At 37.3% G+C, this 22,106-nt stretch overlaps 5 protein-coding genes across 8 annotated transcripts; 3 read left to right on the top strand and 2 right to left on the bottom strand.

Annotated features, from left to right (window-relative positions):
• Positions 1-74: 74 nt before the first annotated feature.
• Positions 75-1,658, bottom strand: LOC117242600 (ubiquitin-like modifier-activating enzyme atg7). Its single transcript, XM_033509414.1, has 5 exons — positions 1,518-1,658; positions 1,106-1,446; positions 927-1,042; positions 542-833; positions 75-469 (listed from the first exon to the last, which is right to left on the bottom strand). Exons 2-5 carry the CDS (start codon positions 1,421-1,423, stop codon positions 404-406), a joined length of 792 nt encoding a protein of 263 aa, XP_033365305.1. The 5' UTR covers positions 1,424-1,446; positions 1,518-1,658; the 3' UTR covers positions 75-403.
• Positions 1,620-22,027, top strand: LOC117242591 (kelch-like ECH-associated protein 1B). Of its 3 annotated transcripts, XM_033509393.1 has the most exons (9): positions 1,620-1,856; positions 4,153-4,155; positions 19,290-19,485; positions 19,579-19,878; positions 19,958-20,122; positions 20,207-20,874; positions 20,946-21,194; positions 21,272-21,570; positions 21,658-22,027. In XM_033509393.1, the coding sequence occupies exons 1-9, from the start codon at positions 1,654-1,656 to the stop codon at positions 21,843-21,845; spliced, it is 2,271 nt and encodes a 756-aa protein (XP_033365284.1). In that variant the 5' UTR covers positions 1,620-1,653; the 3' UTR covers positions 21,846-22,027. The 3 variants fall into 3 exon arrangements, with proteins under 3 accessions (XP_033365284.1, XP_033365286.1, XP_033365285.1); XM_033509394.1 differs by lacking the exons at positions 1,620-1,856; positions 4,153-4,155 and adding an exon at positions 18,821-18,953 and having other exon boundaries at positions 19,043-19,485; XM_033509395.1 differs by lacking the exons at positions 1,620-1,856; positions 4,153-4,155; positions 19,290-19,485 and adding an exon at positions 18,550-18,747.
• On the bottom strand, positions 2,106-3,384 carry LOC117242601 (ubiquitin-like modifier-activating enzyme ATG7). The gene is made up of 4 exons (XM_033509415.1): positions 3,115-3,384; positions 2,847-3,050; positions 2,361-2,758; positions 2,106-2,216 (listed from the first exon to the last, which is right to left on the bottom strand). The coding sequence occupies exons 2-4, from the start codon at positions 3,038-3,040 to the stop codon at positions 2,209-2,211; spliced, it is 600 nt and encodes a 199-aa protein (XP_033365306.1). The 5' UTR covers positions 3,041-3,050; positions 3,115-3,384; the 3' UTR covers positions 2,106-2,208.
• Positions 4,139-9,153, top strand: LOC117242588 (cyclin-G-associated kinase). The gene is made up of 7 exons (XM_033509387.1): positions 4,139-4,362; positions 4,957-5,018; positions 5,093-5,678; positions 5,742-6,529; positions 6,602-7,321; positions 7,398-8,522; positions 8,617-9,153. The coding sequence occupies exons 1-7, from the start codon at positions 4,239-4,241 to the stop codon at positions 8,722-8,724; spliced, it is 3,513 nt and encodes a 1,170-aa protein (XP_033365278.1). The 5' UTR covers positions 4,139-4,238; the 3' UTR covers positions 8,725-9,153.
• Positions 9,513-16,584, top strand: LOC117242586. Of its 2 annotated transcripts, none has more exons than XM_033509384.1 (8): positions 9,513-9,736; positions 10,152-10,679; positions 10,753-11,768; positions 11,894-12,755; positions 12,831-13,180; positions 13,270-13,642; positions 13,713-13,780; positions 13,861-16,584. In XM_033509384.1, exons 2-8 carry the CDS (start codon positions 10,236-10,238, stop codon positions 14,789-14,791), a joined length of 4,044 nt encoding a protein of 1,347 aa, XP_033365275.1. In that variant the 5' UTR covers positions 9,513-9,736; positions 10,152-10,235; the 3' UTR covers positions 14,792-16,584. The 2 variants fall into 2 exon arrangements, with proteins under 2 accessions (XP_033365275.1, XP_033365274.1); XM_033509383.1 differs by having other exon boundaries at positions 13,710-13,780.
• Positions 22,028-22,106: the final 79 nt, after the last annotated feature.

Raw genomic sequence — 22,106 nt, 5'->3', positions numbered from 1 at the left:
GAACAACAGTACTATAGATGATTTTTCTAAATATATATAGGGGACGTAGAATAGAATACCTGTCTTTCTTTCAGTTTTCAGGCAATTCAAATGTTTTATTCAACATATTTAGCATTAAAAACAAATTCAGAGGCGTAACCTCTTGTATACTCTTCTAATATTTGCATAAAATCTGTATACACAAGTCATGAGCGTAATAAGACATATCTTACAATGAGATTTTGACATACATTAATGTCAAATGTCAACACAATGATAAAAAAATTAAAATAAAGCGATTGCAATTAACGAATATGGATATTAGATTATAAATTCTTCCAATGCTTTTTATGTGGTAAAATTGAATTCTTTAAATATTGTATTACAAGAACTAGAACTTTGTTAAAGAGAAAAATTCGCATATTCAAGGTATCACATCATTTCCATCATCCTCATCGTCATCGCTTATGCTATCCAACGCGTAACAAAGCTGTAATTAAAAATTTAATAAAAAATTGACAAAATTGAACGATTCAACATAAAATTTTTGGGATATATGTACCTCGTCTAAATCGGGCCTCTTAAGTATTTGCTCCAGTCCTGATAATTTTTCTAAATAATTCGGTATATTACACGCGTCCAAAACAAAAGATAAACCCCGATTTTTATATTCCGCGATAATGGGCACAGAGCAAGCTGTGCAGGATGTAAATCTATGAGTAATCGTTAAGTGAGTATCGTAATTCCACAGGGAACCTCGTATCGTATGCGGTATACATCCCAACAAGCCTACAAATTCTGTATCGCTTGGGCTAATATCTCTGCTGTTACCCACCAACGCTGCAGCCTCGATTCTGTTAGATACAAAACAATAAACTATTAATTATAGGCAATTGAAATATATTTAACTTTTATTTATATTAAAGTTTGTATTATTTTTTTTTTACCCTTGAGAGTGCTGCAACAAAGCTACCAATAACTCGACTGCTAATCCTGCAGCAATCTGTGATAAACCCGGCCTGCTAACTGTGCATTGCTGATCCAATGTTCTGTCAGTTTGTGACTATAGAATAAAATAACTTTTATAAAAAGAATAACAATCGTAATAATTTTATGATAGACTTACATTTCCAGGCTGTGTTACATCGTTACAAAAATAGCAACCAAGGTCCATACCACGGGGATTCCTAGCATCCAAGTCTGGTGAATCTGGACTAGTGAAATTTCGAGTACCGTGCCTCTGTACTGTATAAGAATCAAAACCCAAGGCTGCATTGATGGCAATCTTGTTCTTAGCAGCGCAGAGAACCGTAGGTAGCCACCTGGCCTCTCGAGAATCCAATAGAAGAAAGACAACGTCGCTCTTATCGACAAGTTCTTCCAATTTTTCCAGGGACTGCTTCGTAGAATCCAGCATACTTTTACCAACAACATGCCCGGGCATTGGAATGTGTAAAACTACACCTTCTGCATTCTATGTTATTAGTAAAATTAATTTAACAAAGCATCGATGAAATTAAAGATTTTTATGTACTCACTATGCTCGGTCGGATGTTCAATAAAGCGTCCCTAGCTGCATATGCTTTATACTTATGCTTCACAGCATCCTGGTGACTGTACAAACTTTGTCGCACTGTGTTGCTATGAGATACGTTGGAGCTATCGACGAAAGTTATGTTATTAACTCCCCAACCTAGGAGAACTCTTGCTACGGAACAACCTAAGGTTCCAGCGCCTAATAAAAGACACTTAAGATCACAGATCTTTTCTAAATCTAGGTCAGGAGCAAGACGCCATTTCATTAGCTTTAAGTTCAGATTGATAGCTCTGTCTGACAATCTGATAGAAGATAAAAATGCCACTGAAATATTTGATATGTGTGCTTATCGTTAGTATTTAATTTTTTTTTTAAATAATTACTTGGTTGGATCCATTGTATCAGATAAATTAACTATGGTGGGACCCAATTTATTGTTTGAGTTGCTTTCCCAACCCACCAGATGACTCACAAATAAAGCATCTCTTATGTCTTTATAATTTTCATATTCTTTGGTCTTAAGTTTAAAAACAATACTTTTCTGTGCTTTATTCCCTCGTATGGAAATAAATTTAATGTTTTTTGAAAAATAATATATAGGACAATGCCAACATAAAAGGCATAAAAGATTACGTAAAGGCCAACCTGGATTGGAAGTCATACATGGGTCATAAAATGCAAAATATATTTCACTATATTCCTAGAAAAATAGGTAAATATACATATATAAAAACAATTGTATTGTATTTTTATATAAAATAAATCTTTTAATATACTTGTGATTGCTTTTCCCTTGCATTAATTGTTTCTACTCCTGTTGCCAAGTCAATAATACTCAGTTTACCTTCTTTTGATATTGAAACTGTAAAATAACTTTTTGTCCTGCTATCTAATTGTAAGAAATGTTGAGACAAATCTTCTACTTGTTTGGCTGTGAATTCTTCATTAATTGATTGTGGAGATTCTTGATAATACATTTCAGGCAATTTCAATGGAGTGGGATGTGCAACCCAATAATAAAATTTATATTTTTTTAAATCTGAATAAGCCAAGACTAAAAACAATGACAATTTCCATGGGTTTTGCAATATTGTTCCATCTTGAATATTATTTATAATATCCTTTCCCATGGAGTCGATAAATTGTTCAGGATTAATTTGACGAAATGCTTCAAAAGTATTTGTATTAATCATATGTCCAAAGCAAAGAACCGATGAATTATTATTTAATGTCTCCAAGTCTCTAAAAATTACCTATATGGAATTAACTCTGACAGATATTTGAAATACAATGGTCGAAATAATAAATTATGTCACAGACATAAACTTACTCATTGAACGATGTGAAATCCAACACCAATGGATTGGTGTTGTCTTCGTTTAACGATTGCAGATTGTAATTTCCCCATAGATTGACACTTTTCTCATCAAGTTTGAATTTGTCAATCTTTAATTCCACAAATTTTGCCCAGAACGTGCTGTCTGTAGAAGATCTCAATTTTGTAAATTTTACAAATTTCGCCATTCTCAAACTTCTGAAAATGATTGAACCATTCAATAAAAATACGTTATCAAGATGATAACAATAACAAGACTCACAAGTATATATTACAAGTTCCAAAGCACGACCACTGGGTCTGCTTATCTCAAAAACTCGCACGGTATTATTTACTCTATTATCGATAATGAATTGAACTAGTAGTACAGGGCGAAAAAATTCATAGAATCGAAGGAAAAGCAATTAATCATCGCATCAGGTCGCGATTTTAAGAATTTTCTACACGCATGCGCGTGTTTCGTACAAACTAATAAATTGCACTCTTTTCAAAAACCAAGTAGTAGAAAATTTTCTTTAACTTTCTCTCTGGAGATTACCTGTAATACAAAATAATATTTTTTCTTATAATTATTATTATAGTAATAACTTATTATGACTTGTTAATTCCTAATATTCAACTGGTAAAAGAAGAAATTATTTATTTTCAGAAAAGCCATAAGTGTTAAAAATTGAACTGTAAAATAAAAATTAGCTTGGACCATTTCAATATTTTTACATTTTTAATATTTTATATCCTATTTGTATGTATCACGCATATTTGTGATTACTAATTGTACATATAGATTGTTAATTAATTATAGATTATCATACAAATTGTTATCAGTTTTCTAATCATGAGGATATAAAGATGTGAGTTAGCGATAAAGGAAAGTGATATAAGAATGAAAAGAGAACGCTGCACAGAGGCCTCTTGTGTCCTCATCTAATAACGTACGCACGTTTATATAGTAAATAATTAAGTATAACACTAATCAACGAGCGACGCCTCCATGCAGCGTTCTCTTTCTGCTCTCATATCGAATCCACTTACACGGTAACATATGACTCGCGTACTCTATCTTTATATCTCTATACATCTAGTACACAGAAATGTCATTGATACGGTACTGTCGGATCATCACTAATTATAAATATAGCTCCAATTTACCCTTCACTTTCTAAATTGACATTATCGCACAGTAATTACGTTAACTTGTTAATTAACGAAATAATTAATTTGTGTGAAAGTAATAGAGATTGTTATCATTTTTAGAATACAAAAATACCACTGATACGGCACTGTCGGTGACGTCAGAAAGACAGTATGGCCGGACAGCATCGGCTGTCTGCATTGTAACGTACAGAAACGCTTTCTGGGGGTTCGACGGGATATTTTAAAAGAAATATGTCAGATTATTTAAGATCCGCTCTGGGATACTTGAACGGAGCCACAAATACCAATGAATACGTCGGACAAATACTGGAAATCAACAATGTGAAATTACGTGTGACCAGATTACTCGCCGAGGGTGAGTCTGTCAACCCTTCTAGCACTCCACTGTCACACAATTCCACATCCTAATTAAAACATTTCCATATTATAACCGTTTTTAATTATAGAATAAAAATACTTGTTTTTTGATGCAATTTAAACTATATAAAACAATAGCTGACACTGTGCCAACACTGTATATTATTCTCCTCTTGACATGTGTCAAATGTGTTTTGACATTCAGCTATGCAATGCTAGTGAACCAGTTTGCTCTATCTAGAATGTTTTTAAAAACAGCCAATTAACTAAGATATATGCATTCAAATACCTATATATTATTGGCAGGTGTTGCTATATACTTTACTTGAATATATAATTCATTCTCTAAATTTAATATAGTTTGTTATAATGAAAACATAAATGAATTAAGATTGAGACAAGGAACTATATACAATTGCTTTTCCATGGTAAAGGATTGCTGATTCATTCAGAAATATCGATATTTAAAAAACATCACTACTGAGATAAAAGTTTTATGTGTAAACTTTATCATACATTTCTCTAGTACTTCAGACTATATTTCTTCCTAAATTATTTATTCTGGTCAATATTGAAATACTTGTATCAACAGGTGGTTGGGCTTTGGTATTTGCAGTTGAAGACATAAATACAGGGAAAGAGTATGCACTTAAGGTAAATCACTCATCCATTTACATTATTCTAAAGTAGCTACAGAAGGTTATACTGATCTGCACTTATTCTTCCAGAGGCTTATAGCAGTTGATGAAGATGCTAACAGAAGTATTATGCAGGAGATAGAGATTTTGCAAAAACTATCTGGCCACCCAAATATAATTCAGTATCTCTATGCTCAGCGTTTCGAACGCGAGGATCGTCAAGGATACGAGTATTTATTAGTAACGGAATTATGTCCTGGAGGTACAGTCGCAGATGCGCTCAGAAATTTATCGACGAATTCTCTGACTCTCGCTCAGATCTGTAAAATAGCCTACCAGGCTACAAGGGCTGTGCACCATATGCACAGTCAGCAACCTGAACCACTAGTACACAGGGACATAAAATTAGAGAATTTTCTAATCGGGAGCGATGGTCTGATCAAGCTCTGCGATTTTGGTAGTACTTCCAATCAGCAAATCTTGCCAAATCCATCTTGGAATGCTCAAAAACGCGCCACTTTGGAAGATCAGATGGCAAAATATACTACACCCATGTATCGAGCTCCAGAGATGATGGATACATGGAACAATGAGCCTATTGGTCCTCCAGTTGATTGTTGGGCGCTTGGATGTATAATATACTCTCTAATAACACTAAGGCATCCATTTCCTGAAGGTATTCAATTCATATCATGTTAATAGTAGAGTCAGTTCTTATTTAATTTCGTTTCATTCACAGGTAACAAGCTCGCAATAGTTAATGGCAAGTACACTTCACTTCCGCCTAATCCTCGTTTAGCCTGTTTACACGACATAGTAAAAGGATGTCTCGATGTGTCTCCGATACGAAGGCTGACTACATCAATGATTTTGGAGCGGTTAGCAGCGATAGCCGAGTCAAACAATTTTGATCCTAGAGAACCCCCGAAAGTGGAAGTTTCAGTGAAGACTCCACCGCCTCCCAGACCTACTCAACCACCTAGCACACCCACTCCGCCACCGAGACCATCTCCTCCGGTAAACGTACTACCTCCAAAGTCTACTCCAGCGACTCAAACTGCAGTCGCCAAGATCCCCGTAGCTCAACCGACAGGCCTATTTAGCTCATTGAAAGGCGGTGCTGGCAGCATTTTGCGAAACTTGAAGGATACTTCGAGCAAAGTGATGTACTCTATGCAACAGAGCATGGCCAGAACTGAATTAGATGCCAGTTACTTAACGTCGCGTATATTAATCATGCCCTATCCAGCAGATGGAATAGAGTCTGCCTATAGAGCTAACCATGTGGAAGATGTAAGAGCATTTTTACAAGCTCGACATCCTCCGCCAGCTCGTATACAATTGTATAATTTATCTCGGGGTCGACCAAACGTGTCTAGACTTCCTGGTAGACATATTGACTGTTCTTTCGCCTATGCTTCCTCGGATTCTAATGCCCCGCTGTTGTCAGCCCTCTATCAGATATGTCAGGATATTTATCGATACCTGAATGCCGATTTTAATCACATCGTAGTGTTGTATTGCAGTGTGAGTATACTTTGGAGCCTCTTAGATTAATTAGAAGCCATAATATTTTTTAATGTTGCTTCCTTCTTTTAGGATGGATATAGAGCCAGCGCCACGATCGCGTGTACTTTACTAATATACGCTAGAGCATTCTCCACATCTGAAGAAGCCATAGCGATGTTCATAACAAGGCGACAGCCTCCCCAGCTGCAACCCTCGGAATTACGCTGTATTAATTATATGAGTTTGCTGAGTACCGGTGTACAGCCTCATACAAAGCCTCTAGCCCTTTGTTCCTTAATAATTAAGCCTGTTCCACTATTTACTAGGGCAAAAGATGGTTGTAGACCTTATGTTGATATTTATAGTAACGGAGCTTTAGTATTTTCCACTAAGCGACCAGAATACGAGGACATAAAACTGTTTGGAATGATGAAGGGAAAGGTTCAGTTGGCACTTGGCAATGCTACCGTTAGAGGAGATGTTACCTTAGTCATATTCCACGCCAGGCAGCAGCTGGGTCGAATGATAGGAATTAAAATTGCCTCTGTTCATTTTCATACTGGTTACATACCACTTAGTGAATCTGCTTTAACGTTCAAGAAGAAGGATCTCGATGATGCGCCTGAAATAGGCGGGAATTTCAGTGTTATTTTAAATATCATGATGGCTGAGGAGAATCCAAAGATGGCAAGAGTTCCAGCTCCTTGGGAAGCGGAAATATCCTCGAAATTGGAACCAGATCCATTATTCGGATCTACTTTGGAAATGGAAGAAACTTTAGAGAGCTTTAGAATCTCTAAACCAGAAGAGGTAAGTTATAGAAATATTTCTATTAAAAATAATTAAAGTTTAGAGATTTTATGATATTTCAATGTAAAAATGTTAGATTCAGAGAGAAGTAACGACTCCGCAACCAGTCGAAGCACAAAGCAACGTTAATGTACAACAAGAAGTACCTCAACAGCCAGTAGAGGACATAGAAGAGCAAATAAAAGAAGAAATCAAGTTACAAGAAGCAGATTTATTGAACCTAGGAATGCCAGACACCAGTACCTTGAATAATACTGCGCAGGCTACAGTGAACCCGGGATTAGATATTTTTTCTAACTCGTTAAATTTAACTAGTCAAAAAGAAAGTGATCTCTTAGGAGGCTTCGGTGATTTTATTCAACAAGAAACGAAAAACACCGTGCCCACTATTACCGATCCTGTCCAAAACGATCTACTATTTGGACACGATCAGCCTACTACTAAGAATGACAATGCTAATAATAATTTGAACAATTTATTCTTCAATCATAGACAGCCTACTACTAAGCAAAACCTTAACGATTTATTTGATCCACTCGGTGGAAACACTGCGAATTTTTTAGGAAGTATGCAAGGTTCTAAACCAAATAACACGAAGCCTCTATCCGAGGAAAACTTTCCAAGAAATTCGAGCGTTCCGAACTTCGCAGCTCAAAACAAGGATCCCTTCGCGAGTCTTGCTAGCTCCCTGGGAGCTGGATTAACGTCCAGTTGGAATGGAACGCCGAGGAACTCTAATACTCCACAATCCGCTAGCCCCGCTCCAGCTAGCACACCGATACACTCTAGCCCCAATACGCACAGGAACGCAACTAACGAGACCAATACCGCTGCTGCTGCTGCTGATACCGTTGCAACAGGCAATAAAACAAGCAAACCGAGTGGAGATGCCTTCGAGGATCTATTGGGCAGTCAAGGCTACAATTTCTTCAGTTCGAGGAAAGCAGAGAAAGACAGCCCAAAGACAATAAATCAAATGAGAAAAGTAGAAGCTGCTAAGAATATGGATCCAGATAGATTGAAGATTGCCGAATGGACAGAAGGAAAGAAGGGTAATTTAAGAGCCCTTCTTTGCTCGTTACATACGGTTCTCTGGCCAGAAGCTGACAGATGGCAACGGTGCGAGATGCATCAGTTAGTTTCTGCTGCGGATGTAAAGAAAGCTTATAGGAAAGCTTGTTTGGCTGTGCATCCGGATAAGGTATTATTCAAAATCTGAAACTATCGAGTAAAATGTTAATATAGATATGAACAACGATATCGTTTCTAATCCTTTTTCATACTATTCTTTATAGCAAGCAGGAACGGCTAACGAGAACATTGCAAAGTTAATTTTCATGGAACTGAACAATGCTTGGAGTACATTCGAGAACGATGCGTCGCAACAAAACCTATTTAGTTAATTATTCCGATCTGACTGTTATATACTTGTTATGTCCACGAGTTAAGGTAGTTCCTAGCGGAAAGAGAGACCCGAGAATATTATTAATTATTATTAATTATTATTAATTGTAAGATATTGACTATATTATTATTATTGGTAAGACATGACTCTCCGTGTTACATTCCGACTAATGTTATCTCAGCTGTAGCGGAAGAAGAAAAAAGAAGAAGCAATTAAGGGATTATAGTGAATGCAGATTTTCGAAAAAGCTGCGTCTGAATGGCTACCTATGTACATGCATCTTCTTATCATATGAAAAAAGCCTTGTAAGATCACTTAAAAAAGGGGGAACTGTATTAGACGTAACTGCGGCATAACGTGTATATGTATATAAGGCAAAATGTAAATTAAGGAAGATTCCAAATATATAAAGATATTTTCCGGCCGACTACAGTCTCTTCCATATTCCACCGTCCATCCACTGTCTATTTAACCAAGACTTCTTAAACATCTAACAAATTCCAAATAATTTTAAATACCATTTTTTGTAACTTTTTATACAATAAAAAAGGGGATTATTTATTTAAAAAGCGACTATTTTATTTACATTAATAATAAAAAAACAAGACCACAATTTTAATATCTTTTAGAGGGAAGTTGAGAAATTGAAACAGTAGAGCCCAATCTTAATGTTCGATGTCTCATGGTCCACAGAGAGACGCACATGAGAGATACATATATAAGTACGTGTGGTATAACACGTATTTGCGCGAGAGAATGGTATGTGTACTATAGGGGTGAAATTTAAAGGGAGGGGCTGCTCGAAAATGGCTGTTATGCACGGGGTAGGACGTCTAGAAGAGGGCAAGTGACGGTTCATCCCTGTCTTCCACACTGACCAATTGACATTATTTTACGACAATTGATACGGTTACCTAATCGATAGCTATTATGTGGCGGTTAAGAAGCAATCTTCGTACTGCTCTTCACCCACCCCCGGATCTGCGACATATGATTCGCTTCGGGAAAAGGTAAACTGTCACAGCTCTTTTTCCTCTGTACACGTTCAAATTTTCTAAATTCAATCGTTAAATTTATCCGATTTTATGCACTGTTTCGTCGTGCGTGAAAAGTTCCATGATTTTTTTTAATAAAGTGTGAACCTTGGAAACTGGAGTGCGCAAATGACTAAAAAACGTTTCAGAGAGAAAGTATGAAATAAAAAAGTACCTTTTACGGAAGCAAGACAACGTTTTGTGTCAGAATCAGATTAATCATGGCATTATTCGCGCAAACACGCTAGAAATACGAGATATTTGTATGTAGCATTGTCAACAATGTGTGACTAATTTGTGACACGTCCATGAACCATAACTGACTCATGTAATTATATACAATATATATCAATGACGAATAATTCGTTAATTCCGATTTCAACGATTACAGATTGGAACCTTACATGAATGATGTAAGTCAGAAGAGCTAAGCAAAGAATAATAAAGTGGAGAGAAAGACAGAAAAGCGAAGAAGATGTTCGGCTTCGCTTGGAGATTTCTATTCCTCTTTTTGCTGGGTACTTGTTTCTGTCTCTGCTCTACGGATCCTGCCAGATCTGTGAGAGCCATTAAGGGACGGTTTCGAACATCTTACGCTGCATGGCGTATCGTGCTGTGTCTGACACAACCACAGGGTTCACTGAAGACAGATGTACAAAAAGCATGGGAGAAGGCAAGGCTGGAGTCATCTCATGCAGACATGAACGTGTCTTTCATAGAGGCACCAGTCAAGACAGATTCGCTGTCTTATCCTCTGTCACTGTTAAGTAAATTCTGTAATGAAATCAAAGCTGGGAAAACTGTATTGAGTCTTATCATTGGAGGAGGATCTGCAGCCAAATTTCTCGTCACTGCTGCAGCTTCCTTGAATATTCCAGCCTTGTGGCTACCATTTACACACGAGGATTTCCTTAGACAGGTTTGTAGTCATGGATAAACTGCTTTCCTAAAAAATAGCTTTTATGTAGTTAACAAAAGATTCGAATTTACAGGGAAATATTGGTCAATACGAAAGTCGTATAGGTTCTAGTACAAGGGAAGTGGGAGCAGCTGCTGCTGCCTTGATGCATAGAGCAAATTGGCATGCATTCACTCTCCTTATAGACACTACCTTGCTGCCAATGACTCATCTTTTACACGCGAACCAAACGACCTTAACACCTAGAACTATTATACATCTTCCAACGAATGACAAGACCTTAAGGATGAGACTCAAAAGAGTTGCCGAAGAGGGTGGCAGTGGAGGAGTCATAGTGATGGGTTGTGACTTGAACAGTGCACGAAGAATCCTAGCTGTGGCTGGTAAATATGAAATGCTTGCAGGAAGATTTCTGTGGCTCTGGTTGGATCTGAAAGCAGAACTGAGACCCAATGAACCAAATATAATCAGTTCTACTATTATACACAGCTCAAGATCGTCGATAGCAACGAATGAAAATCCTTCACCCGTAGAGAGTATAAACCGAAACGCGAATCTCGTAGCGGAAAGTCAGTTATCGTTAAACTCTTTGCCCAGTTTAGCGAACGATATACATCGATTACAAGAATATAGGTGGCAGAGCGAGAGGTCTGTGAACAAACAAGAAGATAGAAGCTTTAATTTTGACGACGACGAGGATATCAGAATAATGGACAAAGAATTGAATTCCAAGGATTTTATGCCAGTCGGTATGCTAGCGTTGAGACCCTCTGGTATAAAATTGATGGGTAGTGACACTATATTATCCAGAATGATCAGGGAGACCTCTCAGGCGCTGGACGAAACATTCTTAGAAGTGAAACCCAGACTGAATCGTTTGGGAGAAGCTCAGCTCGAAGAGAACTTCGTACCAGAATGCTTTCCAAAAAGTAGCGCCAAATTTTTGATGAGCAAAATGAGGCACAATGTTTCCAAGACCTTGACTCAGAAGTTAAGAAATTCCGTGAGTCAACTTTCCAGGGACAAGGCTAAGTTCCAGTTGCTGAACTTACAAGCCATAAGATTTCCAGGAAATAAGACTCAATTGAGGTGTGTGTTTAATTAAACGTTTTTGTTAAATAATTGAGTCTATCTTTACAATTCTAAATCTAAATTGTTCCAATTATTCAAAACACTATGTTCGAGATAATGTATTCCAATGTTTTTCCGCACAGATGGACGAAAGTCGGCACGGTGAAAGGTGGAAAGGAGGTTCATCTAGACACGATAATTTGGCCAGGAGGTGGAATCGTGCCAGCGTACCTGGAGCAAGGAGGCGAAAAAATTGGCATGCCAATGTATCGCATAGTAACAGCACTGGCACCACCGTTTACGATGGTTACGAATCTACAGGAAGGTCTTTGCTTAAGAGGACTGTTTTGTCGTCAAGAAAATACCTTGATGTGTTGTTACGGTCTAAGCATGGACTTGATGTCCCTGGTGTCTCGTGAACTAGGATTCCGATACGACTTGTATCTGGTAAAAGATGGCCTGTTCGGCAAGAGAAACGGCAGTACATGGAACGGAATCATGGGAGAACTGGTCTCTGGTAGAGCTCAATTAGCCTTCGCACCACTCAGCGTGTCTGCTCGTAGAGCAGAAGTAGTCGACTTCACGACACCGTATTTCTTCAGTGGGGTCAGCTTCCTCACTGCGCCAAAGCTCAAGTCAGAAATCTCGCTATTTGCTTTCCTATTTCCATTCAGCACAGAGCTGTGGATCGCTGTTTTTACGTCATTGAATTTTACTGCCATAGCAGTGGCACTGTACGAATGGTTCAGTCCATTCGGCCTGAACCCATGGGGTAGACAACGAAGCAAGAACTTCTCGATAGCTTCTGCTTTGTGGGTAATGTGGGGTCTTCTTTGTGGACATTTGGTGGCCTTCAAGGCACCAAAGTCTTGGCCTAACAAGTTTCTAATCAACATTTGGGGCGGTTTCTCCGTTATCTTCGTGGCTTCCTATACGGCCAATATAGCTGCCCTTATCGCGGGTCTCTTTTTCCACCCTGCAGTGAGCAATTATCACGATAAAAGTGTAAGCAGATTTTTGATTAGGATATTATATCTTATTCCTGAATAAACTAGCTAGTAATTGTGTTATGTGTTGCAGTTACTGTTGCAAAGAGTTGGAGCACCAAGAGCATCCGCAGCCGAATACTATGTACAGAAAGCAAACACACAATTGTGGTCTCACATGGCCAGATATTCTTTGTCGAACATCGCCGAAGGCGTGGAGAGATTAAGAAATGGTACTTTAGATATTCTCATAGCTGATACTCCTATTTTAGATTACTATCGGGCGATAGACGATGGTTGTCGATTACAAAAGATCGGAGACACCATAAATGAAGACACATATGCCGTTGCCCTTACCAAGGGCCATCCTTTGAAAGAAAGTATATCTAAAGTTATAGCTAATTACACGAGCACTGGACTACTGGATATCCTGCAAGAAAAATGGTAAACTACTTTCACAAGAATACTGTCATTTAATTAAAAATTGCAAGTGAATACGATCGAATAACTGGAATAAAAAATGATCACAACAGGTATGGTGGTTTACCTTGTATTCGAGGAAGAGAAGGAATGGATACTGGCCTTGACCATGAACAAGGGGGACAACCCAGACCTCTGGGTGTAGCTTCTGTTGCCGGCGTATTCTGTCTTCTAGGAATGGGCGTTGTACTTGGTACAATTATTTTAGCTGGAGAACACTTGTTTTACAAATATACGTTGCCCAGATTGAGACATAGGCCGGAGGACTCTATATGGCGCAGCCGTAACGTGATGTTCTTCTCACAGAAATTGTATAGATTCATCAATTGCGTGGAGCTGGTGTCGCCACACCACGCTGCCAGAGAACTGGTTCACACGGTACGACAGGGACAGATCGCCTCCCTGTTTCAAAAAAGTGTCAAGCGAGTAAGTGACTTTTTGCTTCCGTAGACTGTAACTTTTTTCATATATCTACAAGGTAGCCATGTTCCAGAAGGAACACGAACAACGTCGAAGGCGCAAAAGTAAAGCTCAGTTCTTCGAGATGATCCAGGAGATCCGGAGGTGAGAGCTGAAGAATCCATTAATCTTACTTGGCTACTCCAATTCGTAAATCTAATCAGTAAATTGTTTCAATTTTGCAGAGTCCAACAAGAGGAAAAGATAGAAACTGTATCGGAAGAGCAAGAGAAAGAGGAAGAGGAAAAAACTGTAAAAGGAAGAGAAAGAAGCAAAAGCAAGAGCCCTTTGATGCCCCGAAGTCCAAAGAGATCAGAGAAAAGCAGAAGTTCGACCAATTTATCAAGCTCCAGGCTAGGATTGTCTCCGATCAGCCTGGAGGCCCCAATGAAGCCCAGAGAATTCACTCTGAGCAGCACTAACCTCAGAGCAAGAAGCCCTTTGGAAACAGTAGGTCGTCGCTTGAGCCACGGAGATGGAGGATCACCACCACCGCGTCTAGGCTCTAATTTCGGTGGCAGTGCAACGCTAAGACCCCTAGCGCCAACGAAAAGCGATTCCACCGGAAGTACGACACCAACGATCAAGGGCGAGTCCACTGGGGGAGGTGCTCCTACACCCAGATACGCGAGAAGTCCTGCAAAACGAGGGCAATCGTTCCCAGTGTTTGCCACGTTGAGGCCACCACACTCGTCCAGCCATCAAATGTCCAAGAGCCCATTATTATCCCCTAATAATGAGCTAACTTCCGCTATCGGACGGAAACTATCTCGCGAATGGGGTTCGGGAACTCTAGATATCAGCAGGTCTTCCGAAACGGTCGCTGGCGGCTGCTCTTATACGCTAAACCAGGAGATGACGTTATCCTTAGAGCGGCCGTCCCATGAGAAGATCCAGAACGATCCCCTACCCATCAAGAAGCCTATAAGAAGAGCCAGAAGCCATGAGAACAGAGACACCGGCAAGCTGATGGCCGATCTACCGTCGCCAAGACTCACCGCTCAACCGGTGGTAGGAGGCCGATCGGTAAGCGAACGAACGAAAAAGCAGTTAGAGTCCGAATTGAAAGCGATTTTAAGTGCCAGAGCCCACCACCGCGACCTTCATCCCCCTTGATAGACGACAGGCTATCTCATCTAATTTTAATAAAGAGACAGAGAGAGTTCTTGCAGAAGTGAGCCATAAAAGCTTCGAGGATCGTTGCCTCTGAGGGGCTTTGGTTGATTTAAGCAATATCAGATTTATAGGTCAATTTGTAGAAGAAAAAAAAATCCGACAAACAGTAAAACAAAAAGATATATATATAAAGGAAAAAGTATATATATATAGACACAGTGTCTCCGGAGGTAATTAAAGTGTAACACAAGAAAGGGATTCTCTCACGAAGAAAGAGTGAAATCTCTTTATCTGTTCATGTTGTTACGTACATTGATAATACTGATAGAGTATGTTGATAAAAAAATGGAAAAAAAGTGCTATAAAACTTTAGTAGATTGTCTTAACGAGTAGCGACTTAAATGAGTAACTAAAGTATTTTCTTGTTGGCATTTTAACTCTACAGAGGCTGTCGGTCTGGGCGAGTCTCTCTTAAAATTATAATATGATTATTAGATATCGTACACTGCCGTATTTCTCAAATTCCTTTTAATCATTCGTAGATGACTCATCGACATCTTTCAGTTTGCCATCTGAAACAAATTGGTGATGGAGATTCGAACGGCCGCATAAGACAATGGCATATATTAAAGTAGGAAGAATCGACAATGAATAGAAATAAGTGAAAGCTGAGAATCGCTGGTCTACGGAATTTTGCTGACTCACATACTGCCATAAACCTTCTAGTATTTCTCTCATGGGAGGAGAGAAAAGGAGAGACTCGCCCGTAGAACTCTCAGCGTAGAATGACCATTTACTAAAAGAAAAAAATACATAATCTTATTAAAAATTATCTCATTCAAAATAAAAGAATGAATAATAAAATATATTGAAAGGCGGACGAAATTTTAATCGGACGAGTCACTTTTTTACCGAAAGCTGGTATACCATTATATGGAATGAAATTCTATCAGCAAGCATTTAACGACGATAATTGTATGCACACATTAATCATTCTATTTGTAATTTCATTCACTGATAGTGGAAGAAATCGTGTGTTTACTGTGCAATAACCTTCCACCAATTATTAGACTGATAGGTGAAGAAAAATTTATCCAGGAATTGCACACACGCATCCACGGATCATTGGAATTGAACACGCACATATATACACTCTCTATCTCAAAATGTTCTTTTCCTCTTCCTTTATACTTTCTTCTTCCTTTTTTTCGTCAAACTGAAAATGAAGGACACGCACATATATACACTCTCTATCTCAAAATGTTCTTTTCCTCTTCCTTTATACTTTTTTTTCCTTTTTTTCGTCAAACTGAAAATGAACTATCATCGTTCCAACTTGATCCCAACTACCCAAACTTAGACTGTTAGAATGAATGTGTGGGACTAAATTAATTGAAAATAATTGATGAGCGAGGCCTTAGGAGTAGTCGATCCGCCCAATTCTTTACTTACGGATATAGCGTTTAATCGTATTATCGAGCAATTCGCTATATAATTATAAATTATACATAGAGGATAGCGATTTAGTTTCATAGTTTTCTCGTTAGGCACTGTATCCGACACTCGTAACTGAAATTCTTGAAAGTCTAACGAGATAGAGACTCTCACAAATGCATGTTAGTTATCATCTCTGAAATTCAAAAATACATTTCACTAAATTCAGACTATGCTTCAGAGACTCTATAAGACAACATAAGTTGTTCGCAGGCTGACTACATACAACTACTGAATTCTCAATCTGATGTATAACAAGTGTAACTTCTACCAATGAAAGTGTCCCAACTTACAAGTAACTACATTTGTTTTACCATTTACACTGTCAGCACCTACATGTTTACACCTGTCATTTTTTAGCTAACAGACTTTCGAGAATATTTCATACATGATGATGAGGAAACAAAGACAAATATCATTGTGTTACAAACAATAAAGATAATTTCCATAAATTTCTTTCAATTGAATAACAAAGAAAAACGACTGGCTTGCTTGCAATAGCAGATTCAGGAAGTAATCAAAATACAAAGATATAGGGGGCCAGTTTAGAGTCACCCAAGCCTAACTAAATCAAAGATAGACTTATTAAATTAATTAATAGCTGTAACATTCTTTAATAAGTGGGTTCTGCCGGTAATTTAGTTCAGTAGTGATCATATATATTCTTTTCTCCAATTTATTCCAAAATGCATAAAAAAAGAGAAAAAAGAAACCTGTCTTTTGAAAGTCTTTGTACATATGTGTCTTCTACTCTAGATACCTGAAGAGGCATTATTGCACTGAATTAAAGGTCGAGCCCCCTACTTCATTGTGCGCCAACAAGAACCTATATAATGTGAGCATTTTATGGAAAGATCAGAGCAAAATTCATCTGTACTTCTATCTTTATTATTCAATTACAAATCAAATATTCTGAAAATTATTACATGCGATAATCAAAAAAATTGAATCGGCCTATTTAATGTAGAATTTAGAGAATTCCCCTTAGTTAATTAAAACTTCTGGATCTTTTAGTGCTCTTTTCTTTCCATTCTCTAAATTAATATCATGAAGTGTTCTCATTGTTCTCATCAATAATGTCCATAAAAATAACAGATTTAAAATTCAAACTTTCGAAAATTTGAACTTTAAAAGAAAAGGAACATTTATTGCTTGATAATAAATCTAATATAAATTTGTATGATTCAGTTATTAGAGATAACTAGTAATTAAAGTATTAATAACATTCTAATAGCCTTAACACGTTATTTCCGCGTTTAATGGCAATAAGATTATTCTATACTATAAAACACTGCCATAATTTCAACTATTGTTATATTGATTTTAAGGTCCTGCCAAATAATATTATCGCATTAAATATAATGCATTCTTCAGGGCTCTCTTAAAAACAATTAAAACTTCTCAATGAAAAACAGACATTAACTATACATCGCAAATAAGTCAAGAAAAAGATATTCTCTCAAATTCACAAGATATTTGGATTTGTTGCTTAGGTATGAGAACATTTCCAATATAAGTACAGAATATACTAACAAATTAACAAATAGGAAGTATCAAATACTGAGGACTTGTTCATTGAATTCTATGCATAGAATAATGTCTCAATTCACAGAACAAGGTTCCTACTATCTTTGAAATTTATTTTTTCAACAATTACAATGGAACTTTGTACATTGTGGAGATTTAATAGTAAACTTCTCAACTGCATAGAATGCAATGCTAAAAAAATTCTTGAGGCTCAATATAGGTACTTCTGTACTACTCTTTCATTTTGCTAATACGAGTAAAAACTAATAAGATCTAATTCATAAATACTTATCAAGAACTAACCATTACTTTAAAAAGGTCTTTAATTTGGTAGACCAATTGCTACTTACGTTGCATTAAAGTTGCATAAATTATAACTTAAGCACAATGCAACTTTAAGGAAACGAAATAAGTATTGTAAAATCATAAAGTAAAGGATTACACGAAGTAGTCGTATAATAAATCACAGAGATTCTGTTACGGCGGTGACTTGTTGGCGTACGGTATTAGGTTAGGTTCCTCGTAACCTACCTCGTCTCTCTTGTTACGCCTACTATTATACTGTTATTGTTGAAAACTCCATATTAATAAGAAATAAATATATTGTCTCAAAATAAACGTGGTCTCTCATTTTCCCAATTTCAAACTCCTAAAAGCTTCAACCTATAACCTCTTCATTTCTCAATCCTTACATAATTAACTCATAAATATGTAATGTAAACCTAATGATTGTCATTTTTTATACGTGAGTTCCTCCAACATTTTCAGTTTACCATCAATTTACTGAAACAATGTAGAATACAAATGCATACACATAACCAAACAAATATTTAAAACATATTAAACGGATTCCTGGATAACAAAATGCGAGCCAGAAAAATTACCGGACGTATTGGTTCAAAGGTGCGCGAACGGTCTCAAAGGTAAAAACCTCGGTGAGTAGCTGCTAACGTGCTTGATCATCAAAGCGAAATAAATGCAAGTCATTCACGTCATCTACGATCACGAGTGTTGTTTCACGGTCGAACTTTCGCTTGTGTTTGTCTCGTACATAGCCCCGTGTGGTAACCATATACTTAGACACTGTCTCTTATTACCTTATTATCTCGGTAAGACCGAGCTGCTTGCGGTATAGTGACATGTAAATATAAACGTATTCGCTGTTGTCGTCCGAACGATTAATTCTTTGCATCTCGTTTTTTCACGCTTTACCGCCCAAATTTTTCACAGACACATATGTAAAATATCGACGTACGTATTACGAGCATGGGTGGAATGTATATTTTTCATTCAGAAGCCGATCTCGAGTAACGAGTTACTCTTATCAGTCCTTAAGTAACGCGTTAGAATAGACGTTAAGATATCGATGCTCATCTTGGAGAAAGAAAAATTTGTCAACTCACAGGATTCTTTGAAAGCACGTGCAAATAATAATTTCACGTCTGACGTGAGCCAACATCAACATCATATTTGTTAGTACTTATTGTTCATATCTGCGCCATCGAGCACGATCAATTAATTGGCAACTTAGCCCTTCAAATTATGTTCGCTCTATCGCATCTCCTCTTCCCTTCTTAATTTATTTTACTTTGGGAAATTTATCAAGATTGCAAATTTTTATTCGCAATTCATTTGCATTTCTCTGTTTTGCCGGCGATTCTTCGGTCATTCCTGTAAGTATTTCTTGTGTTCTTGAAATATGGTTTATACGTGGTGCTTAATTGTGTAGGATTTGTCTATTATTGGTGAACTTAATTCTTTCATAGGTTATTTTAATGGATGAAGAAGATTGTTGCATGAAAAAAGAAGCTCCTAGCAGCTTCCATTCCAAAAATCTTGGATCTAGTTCTTCGTTCATGACCGAGGGTGAAGGCCTAGATTCTATGGAGAAACATGGAGATCTTGGTGACATGACCTTTTACATGGCAAATTATATTAAAGATGCTATGAAGATGATGTTCATTATGCGTAGTCATCATATGCTGACTGATGTTATATTGGAAGTAGGGTCAGAGTTATTCTATGCACACAAAGTAATATTAGCTGCTGCTAGTCCATATTTTAAGGTAATTTACCTTAAAGACATACAAAAAATATACACTGGACAAAGACAAAAATTGTATTGACTTGTTTTCAATATTCTAGGCAATGTTTACGGGAGGTTTGAAAGAATCTGAAATGTCTAGGGTAAAACTTCAAGGTGTCAGCCCAACAACGATGGCACGTTTAATATATTTCATGTATACTGGTCAAATAAGAGTCACAGAGATTACAGTGTGCTCTCTTTTATCAGCAGCCACCATGTTTCAGGTATGTAAAAGATAAGTACATTTTTCTAATAAAAAAAAAAGATGTCACAGTATCTAATATACTTTTTTTACATCTATGGTGCAGGTTAGTAATGTCATAGATGCGTGTTGTGTATTCTTGGAAAGACAATTAGATCCCACAAATGCTATTGGAATTGCTAATTTTGCTGAACAACATGGTTGTCAAAATTTATGTCAGAAAGCAAATCAATTTATTGTTCAACATTTTAGTCAGATATGTCAGGAAGAAGAGTTCCTACAGTTATCGGCAATGCAATTGATAGCACTAGTGAGAAAGGATGAGCTGAATGTACAGGAAGAGAGAGAAGTGTACAATGCAGTGTTAAAATGGGTCAAGTACAATGAAGAAGCCAGAGGACCCAAAATGGAGCACATATTGCATGCAGTGAGGTGTCAGTATCTCACTCCTAACTTCCTTAGAGAACAAATGAAAAACTGTGATGTTTTGAAGAAAGTACCTGCATGCAGAGAGTACCTTGCACAGATCTTCAAAGATTTGACTCTTCATAAAAAGCCAGTGGTAAAAGAGAGAACACCCAACACTCGCAGAGTGATATACATAGCTGGTGGTTTCTTGAAACATTCTTTAGATTTGCTAGAGGGGTATAACGTAGATGAAAAAACTTGGACTCAACATGCTAAACTAATAGTGCCAAGATCTGGTTTGGGTGGAGCATTCCTAAAGGGTATGTTTTATGCTGTTGGTGGAAGGAATAATTCACCAGATAGTAGGTAAGTTTCTTGGAAGGGAAGACAGTAAGAAATTAGACATAACATTTTTAAGAATTTATATGAATTTGCAGATATGATAGTGATTGGGTTGATAGATACAATCCAATCACGGATCAATGGAGAGCTTGCAGCCCAATGTCTGTACCAAGGAACAGAGTAGGAGTGGCTGTTATGGATGGACTATTATATGCTGTTGGAGGTAGTGCAGGTGCAGAATATCACAATTGCGTTGAATGTTATGATCCAGATCACGATACTTGGACTAATGTGAAGCCAATGCACATCAAGAGATTGGGAGTTGGAGTAGCTGTAGTTAATAGGTGAAACTCGCAAATTATTTAAGGTTTAAGAGTTTCTTATTAAACTACGTTATCTATGTGAATTCTGTTTATAACAGATTACTTTATGCCATTGGTGGATTTGATGGAACAAATCGATTGAACTCTGTAGAGTGTTACCATCCTGAAAATGATGAGTGGACAATGGTTTCACCCATGAAATGTAGTCGATCAGGAGCTGGAGTAGCCAACCTCGGACAATACATATATGTGGTGGGAGGATATGATGGAACAAAGCAATTAAACTCTGTCGAAAGATATGATACAGAAAGAGATATATGGGATCAAGTCAGTAGTGTCACTATTGCTCGTAGTGCACTCAGTGTTACAGTACTAGATGGAAAATTGTATGCAATGGGTGAGAACCAAAAAATATTTTTACAGAATAGATTTTATTTAGATTTGTGACTTTATCAATGAATCTTTTCTTATTCAATATTTACAGGAGGATATGATGGTGAACACTTTTTAAATATAGTTGAAATTTACGACCCTATGAAAGACACATGGGAGCAGGGAGTACCAATGACTTCAGGAAGATCGGGTCATGCGAGTGCGGTATCGTACCACCAGTGTCCCATCCATTGTGATCATCTGGATCATAATATATCTCTAGAGAAACCACCATCGTGATATATGTAATTATCAGGTGTTAATTTAAATATTGGTATATAAACGAAATTCTTAATCTAGGGAAACAAATACAAAAAAGCAAGGCAGAAATAATGGAAATAGTTGCCCAAACGGTGAACGAGTGACAGACTGATAATTATGTATTTTTGAGTTGTAATGTAAGTTCTGTTCTGGAGATTGAACTGCATTAACATTCTATAATTTTATTCTTGATAGAACCTCCCGATAGATTCAATGATTTATTCTTATTAAATATAGCAT

This window comes from Bombus vosnesenskii, unplaced genomic scaffold, assembly GCF_011952255.1.
Source record: "Bombus vosnesenskii isolate JDL3184/JDL3185 unplaced genomic scaffold, Bvos_JDL3184-5_v1.1 scf7180000016274, whole genome shotgun sequence".
NCBI lineage: Eukaryota > Metazoa > Arthropoda > Insecta > Hymenoptera > Apidae > Bombus > Bombus vosnesenskii.
The sequence above is the reverse complement of the archived record's forward strand: the minus strand, read 5'-3'. Positions and strand labels throughout refer to the sequence as shown.

Excerpts from the sequence above, each read along its gene's own strand:
- LOC117242588 (XM_033509387.1), top strand. The coding sequence starts at position 4,239 with ATGTCAGATTATTTAAGATCCGCTCTGGGATACTTGAACGGAGCCACA. Across the intron at positions 5,019-5,092 it reads GGAAAGAGTATGCACTTAAG|AGGCTTATAGCAGTTGATGA; the intron begins GTAAATCACTCA and ends TTATTCTTCCAG. Across the intron at positions 6,530-6,601 it reads TCGTAGTGTTGTATTGCAGT|GATGGATATAGAGCCAGCGC; the intron begins GTGAGTATACTT and ends TCCTTCTTTTAG.
- LOC117242591 (XM_033509393.1), top strand. The coding sequence starts at position 1,654 with ATGTTATTAACTCCCCAACCTAGGAGAACTCTTGCTACGGAACAACCT. Across the intron at positions 20,123-20,206 it reads CAGCAGCCACCATGTTTCAG|GTTAGTAATGTCATAGATGC; the intron begins GTATGTAAAAGA and ends TCTATGGTGCAG. Across the intron at positions 21,571-21,657 it reads TGGAAAATTGTATGCAATGG|GAGGATATGATGGTGAACAC; the intron begins GTGAGAACCAAA and ends CAATATTTACAG.
- LOC117242601 (XM_033509415.1), bottom strand. The coding sequence starts at position 3,040 with ATGGCGAAATTTGTAAAATTTACAAAATTGAGATCTTCTACAGACAGC. Across the intron at positions 2,759-2,846 it reads GATTTCACATCGTTCAATGA|AGACTTGGAGACATTAAATA; the intron begins GTAAGTTTATGT and ends GGTAATTTTTAG.
- LOC117242600 (XM_033509414.1), bottom strand. The coding sequence starts at position 1,423 with ATGCCCGGGCATGTTGTTGGTAAAAGTATGCTGGATTCTACGAAGCAG. Across the intron at positions 834-926 it reads TTGTTGCAGCACTCTCAAGG|AATCGAGGCTGCAGCGTTGG; the intron begins GTAAAAAAAAAA and ends TGTATCTAACAG. Across the intron at positions 470-541 it reads AGAGGCCCGATTTAGACGAG|CTTTGTTACGCGTTGGATAG; the intron begins GTACATATATCC and ends TTTTAATTACAG.
- LOC117242586 (XM_033509383.1), top strand. The coding sequence starts at position 10,236 with ATGTTCGGCTTCGCTTGGAGATTTCTATTCCTCTTTTTGCTGGGTACT. Across the intron at positions 11,769-11,893 it reads GGAAATAAGACTCAATTGAG|ATGGACGAAAGTCGGCACGG; the intron begins GTGTGTGTTTAA and ends TTTTCCGCACAG. Across the intron at positions 13,181-13,269 it reads GATATCCTGCAAGAAAAATG|GTATGGTGGTTTACCTTGTA; the intron begins GTAAACTACTTT and ends TGATCACAACAG.